At 41.7% G+C, this 4,632-nt stretch overlaps 3 protein-coding genes across 4 annotated transcripts; 2 read left to right on the forward strand and 1 right to left on the reverse strand.

The window, feature by feature from the left end:
- Window positions 1-3: 3 nt before the first annotated feature.
- On the forward strand, window positions 4-965 carry LOC134189735 (ER membrane protein complex subunit 7-like). The gene is made up of 3 exons (XM_062658103.1): window positions 4-474; window positions 539-616; window positions 680-965. The coding sequence occupies exons 1-3, from the start codon at window positions 28-30 to the stop codon at window positions 833-835; spliced, it is 681 nt and encodes a 226-aa protein (XP_062514087.1). The 5' UTR covers window positions 4-27; the 3' UTR covers window positions 836-965.
- Window positions 934-2,284, reverse strand: LOC134189733 (putative transferase CAF17 homolog, mitochondrial). Of its 2 annotated transcripts, XM_062658101.1 has the most exons (2): window positions 2,196-2,284; window positions 934-2,111 (listed from the first exon to the last, which is right to left on the reverse strand). In XM_062658101.1, exon 2 carries the CDS (start codon window positions 2,102-2,104, stop codon window positions 1,088-1,090), a length of 1,017 nt encoding a protein of 338 aa, XP_062514085.1. In that variant the 5' UTR covers window positions 2,105-2,111; window positions 2,196-2,284; the 3' UTR covers window positions 934-1,087. The 2 variants fall into 2 exon arrangements, with proteins under 2 accessions (XP_062514085.1, XP_062514084.1); XM_062658100.1 differs by having other exon boundaries at window positions 934-2,224.
- Window positions 2,285-2,382: 98 nt separating this feature from the next.
- LOC134189734 (putative divalent cation/proton antiporter TMEM165) lies at window positions 2,383-4,452 on the forward strand. Its single transcript, XM_062658102.1, has 5 exons — window positions 2,383-2,516; window positions 2,583-2,966; window positions 3,873-4,070; window positions 4,126-4,231; window positions 4,289-4,452. The coding sequence occupies exons 1-5, from the start codon at window positions 2,514-2,516 to the stop codon at window positions 4,360-4,362; spliced, it is 765 nt and encodes a 254-aa protein (XP_062514086.1). The 5' UTR covers window positions 2,383-2,513; the 3' UTR covers window positions 4,363-4,452.
- Window positions 4,453-4,632: the final 180 nt, after the last annotated feature.

Genomic DNA, 4,632 nt, shown 5'->3' on the forward strand with positions numbered 1-4,632 from the left:
TAACGTACGGGTCTTTGCATCTTCGCAATGCTAGCTGTACTCGTGTTAGTTTTTCAAGCCGTCTCATGTGGTCTAGCGGAGACAGACGCCGGCGCAGAAAGTCTCTTCAAGATAGAGGGAAAAATTGTTATTCAAGGTGCCAAAATTGAGGAGTGGAGTCATCAGACGAGAATTCTTGTAAATGGAGGCGAGTTCGTCGGCTTCGTACGGTCTGATGGCATGTTTACCGTCTCAAATGTACCTCCTGGATCGCACTTGGTGGAAGTCTCCTCACCAAACTATATGTTTGAGATGGCGAGAGTTGAGATCAGCTCCAAATCGAAAGGCAAGATGAGAGCAAGAAAAGTGGACAATGTTCAGCCGTCGAAGGTGGACGCCATTCCCTATCCTTTGAGATTGAAAACTAAAGGAAGGGCTGAGTACTTTGAGAAACGGGAGGAATGGAGGCTAAAGGATGCTCTAGCAAACCCAATGGTTAGTTGGTCACGTGATAGTCACTGGCTGGCACGTCTGAGTTGGATATTTTCTTCATTGGTAGATGCTGATGATGGTACTGCCGTTGATTCTTCTTGTCGTTCTTCCACGCCTTACAAGTAACTTGGATCAGGAAAATAAGGTACAAGTTTGCAGACAAATTTATTTTGCAGCTTCTGTATTCTCTTACAATTGATGTTTTTAGGAGACGATGACGCAAATGCAGAGCATGTTCAATCAACGACCATCTGATATGTTTGACATGTCAGCATGGTTACAGCGCATTTTCTCTGGTGGTAGTAGTAAACGAAGCTCGGCATCTAAATCTTCAAAGAAAGCCATTACTAGCAAACGAAAATGAGGTTTCAAGTTTCATAGCGCCGGTTGTAAATAGTTGAGTGCATTGGTAGCAGTATATAGTTTGCTGTTGGCGATTGATTGGAATAGTAACCAAACGGATTCTACAATACAAATATATTGATTCAATCACAGTTGAGCTGCAATCATGTCCTATGAACAATATTAATAATATGCATGATGCAAACCAGCAAATATGTTACAAATGACTAGAATCATTTTGTTTATCAGCTTGCTTGTCAATGTATTCAGAGTGTTATGTAGTGTTCACGTCTCTATCATTGTCTGACGGCCACCAATGAGGCTGATGAGACCTCAAGTCTATCGACTTTCCATTGCTATCTCTAACTATTAGAGCATCATTAATATACGACAAACGAAGCAAGCCCAGACCAAATTGATCAATTCTACTTCTCAATTTGCCAGCAGATTTTCCCTGACTACTGATGATAACAGACTCTGGGAGAAGTACCAATGAGCTAGCGTCTTTATCAGTAAGCTCCAGTGGAACAATCCGTTTCCTTGTAACTCCCGTAAAATGAGTTCTTGCAGTGAGCTCCTGACCCAAGTAGCAACCTTTTCCAAAACTGATTCCATTCATGTAATCTACATTCGATTCAAAAGGAAGAGCCTTCCCAGGCGGTACATCAGCGATGCCCTCACATACTCCCAGTCTGCATCTCAACTTGTGATACTCAACTTCATCCGACTCGATGGCCGAAGGATGAAGTTTTCTAACATCCATACCACCAGAAACGACTACCCTCAACCCGAGATCTTTCACACGTGGATCAATACTGTAAATAACTACTTCATCCAAAGAAACAAATAATTGGTCGATGCCCCGAACAGATACAATGTCGTACTCCGAGCTGACATCAGCAACATCAACCTTCTTCCGTAGTCTATACTTTCTGATGTGAGCAATAAGATCATCCTTTATGTGAACATCACACTCAACCAAGTAGGTCTGATTGCTGGAGCGGTGTATGAGAGTGTCACATAGAATTCGACCTTGCACGTTAAGAAAGTGAGCATAGTTGGTATGCTGTCGTTCGGAGAAGCAGTTGACCATGTCATGGGTAATGAGATCTTGAAGCAGAGAGATAGAATCCTCTCCTGCTACTTGCACAACACCCCTGCTTCCAAGACGTGAGATGTGAACGCCACCAGACACAGCGTCCGACGCATGTCTTACAGAAGAATACTGAACTCCACGAATAGCTGAGAGTATGCGTTCACGGCCAGTTCTCAACCAATTGAGCGAACACATCGCCTTTCTATCAATAGATATCAAAAAGTGAGGTTTGGCTCCACCCAGGAGCGTACACAGCCGAAAGTAAACGATTTCAAATACTCCATACATGTTTACTTGCTTGTAAATGTCTATTTTATAAATCCCTTTGTTTCTACTAGTTGTACAGACATCACTTTACTCAGTCTAGATGTCGACACTTAGCCTCGAATTTCCAGACCAGAGAGCGCTCTCTGGTCTGGAAGTTCGAGGCTAGTCGACGACACTGACACTGTACAGATAGGGGCGTGTGGCTTCGAATACTTTGGACCCGTATCGACATGAGTTGACCACCCCTTCTTCGTAACTGGTTTTTCTACATTCAAATCCTTTGGCTTTGTTAACAGCAGTACTGGGCATAGTTCAACTTTGCGGAGCAAACGAACAAATGGTTTGATGCGTTTGAGTAGAGAAGAAGTAAGACAAATTTTGGCATTCGTTCAATGTCTTTGTCTAGCCTACAGACAGCTTTGCCTTGAGTCAGTGGACTCTCAACTATACAGTTGGCTTTGTCCATGCCTTTGTTGCCTCTATATCGGTTATTATCGTGTCTGAGCTCGGCGACAAGACATTTTTTATTGCGGCTATAATGGCAATGCGACACTCACGACTTGTCGTCTTCAGTGGTGCAATCGGGGCTTTGTTTCTAATGACTGTGTTGTCAGTGGCGCTGGGATTCGCTACAACTGTCATTCCGAGGGCTTATACGTATTATGCGTCGACAGTCTTGTTTGCGCTGTTTGGTGTGAAGATGCTGAAAGAAGCGTGGGAGATGTCTCCTGACGAAGGTCAAGAAGAACTAGAACAAGTTTCAGCAGAGTTGAAGAAGAAGGATGAAGAGGTTGCTGTTTCAGAGAGGAAATTGTTACAATCAAATTTGGCATGCTTCCTAGCTGCTCTGGGTGTACATGGTTGACTGTTTGGGGTGATCTGTATTGTTGTTGTCTGTCTTTCTGTTTCTATCTGTTTGTTTGTGTCTTGGTCTGTTTTGTTCTTATCTGTCTTTCTGTTTGTTTGTTGTTTGTCTGTTTGTCTGCTTATGTGTGTTTTACAGACCAGGAAATCGACAGATTTATTTAATTAACAAACAGACATATCATTATTTTGTACGATTTAGTTACCTGTTTGTTGTACAGTCAACACTCGATATAACAACAACAACACCATGATATAACGACATCGCAATATAACGACGACGTAGATAGCGTGAGACAAAGTGCATGCATACTAAACATGGTACTTCGATCACCTCTTGATATAACAACACTGACGTACGCAAGAGAGTACAAAGATGTATGAAAGTATAAAAATCTTCCTCAATTTACCGACATCCAGGTCACGCAGCCTATCTTCCCTTGGTGCCCCTTTTGCCATGTAGTGCACACATGAAGCAAGAGCTGCTACGGCGCTTTATCTGCTTAAATGGCTGCCAGGTTCTAACACTAGAGGATTTCTTTTAGCTGCAATTAGAATACAGTACATGCCATCCTAAGATAAATTTTGTGCATTAGTGACTTATTCTGGCCACCCCACACTGTCCTAAGCATGTCATTATATCGAGGGTTGACTGTACTTGTTATGAGATACAGTAGAAACTGCTACAACTAAAGCACCTCTTTATAGTTGCTTTTGTATAGTCAGCTATTTGTTATTTTGTATTCATACTACCACCTTTTCACTGCATGTAAGCTGTACATCTTGTATTCTACTGTAGTAGTATCTAATGTATTGCAAAAATTTTGTTTAGCTGCATTCGGCACAGTTGTATTCGATACCTAATGGGGACGTTGAGTTAGGAATCCAAAAAATGAAAGTATTTCGAAGGAAAGCGTCGCAGTGGTGTCGATGTCTGTCTCCAATATTTCTCCAGGCATTTATGCTAACGTTTCTTGCTGAATGGGGAGACAGGTCACAACTAACAACAATTATATTAGCTGCAAGAGAAGTGAGTAAAATTGTTCACAGCAATTGATACACGAACATAATTCATTGTGGGTTAGAATCCGGTGGGAGTTGCATTTGGCGGTACCTTGGGTCATGCCATTTGTACTTCAATAGCGGTAGTCGGGGGACGTCTCATTGCACAGAGAATCTCAGTGAGAACAGGTGAATCTAAGTCACTGTGTTGTGCGAAGAGTTTGTAAAACGTGTCGTTTGTTGTAGTCACATTTCTAGGTGCAATTATATTTCTGCTGTTTGCTGCAACGTCTCTTCTGTTTGATCCAAATAGTTCTTAGCTAGCAACAGTAGTAATGATAAACTATGATATTGAGTGATACTTTCAATGGAAACTGTATTTACATTTGCTACAACTGCTATTCTGGATCCGATTGCCTATTTGTGCTGATGTCGATGGTGATGTCAGCACTGGCTATTCTGAAATTGTTAACAAAAATAGTTGCTTGTATCATTTTCTGTTGTCAACTTCAGGAGTACATAAAAATTTTACCTCCTTTCATGTAAGAGATTCAATTGGAACATGCGGTACCTAGTGTAGTAACTTGTAT

The sequence above is a fragment of the Corticium candelabrum genome, chromosome 14 (genome assembly GCF_963422355.1).
Source record: "Corticium candelabrum chromosome 14, ooCorCand1.1, whole genome shotgun sequence".
Taxonomy (NCBI): Eukaryota; Metazoa; Porifera; class Homoscleromorpha; order Homosclerophorida; family Plakinidae; genus Corticium; species Corticium candelabrum.

What these genes read in the sequence shown, in the direction of transcription:
- LOC134189735 (XM_062658103.1), top strand. Translation starts at nt 28, where the DNA reads ATGCTAGCTGTACTCGTGTTAGTTTTTCAAGCCGTCTCATGTGGTCTA. An exon ending in ATGCTCTAGCAAACCCAATG is followed by an intron (nt 475 to 538) that starts GTTAGTTGGTCA and finishes CTTCATTGGTAG; the next exon opens with ATGCTGATGATGGTACTGCC. An exon ending in ACTTGGATCAGGAAAATAAG is followed by an intron (nt 617 to 679) that starts GTACAAGTTTGC and finishes TGATGTTTTTAG; the next exon opens with GAGACGATGACGCAAATGCA.
- LOC134189733 (XM_062658100.1), bottom strand. Translation starts at nt 2,197, where the DNA reads ATGTATGGAGTATTTGAAATCGTTTACTTTCGGCTGTGTACGCTCCTG.
- LOC134189734 (XM_062658102.1), top strand. An exon ending in TTATATTAGCTGCAAGAGAA is followed by an intron (nt 4,071 to 4,125) that starts GTGAGTAAAATT and finishes ATTGTGGGTTAG; the next exon opens with AATCCGGTGGGAGTTGCATT. An exon ending in GAGAATCTCAGTGAGAACAG is followed by an intron (nt 4,232 to 4,288) that starts GTGAATCTAAGT and finishes CGTTTGTTGTAG; the next exon opens with TCACATTTCTAGGTGCAATT.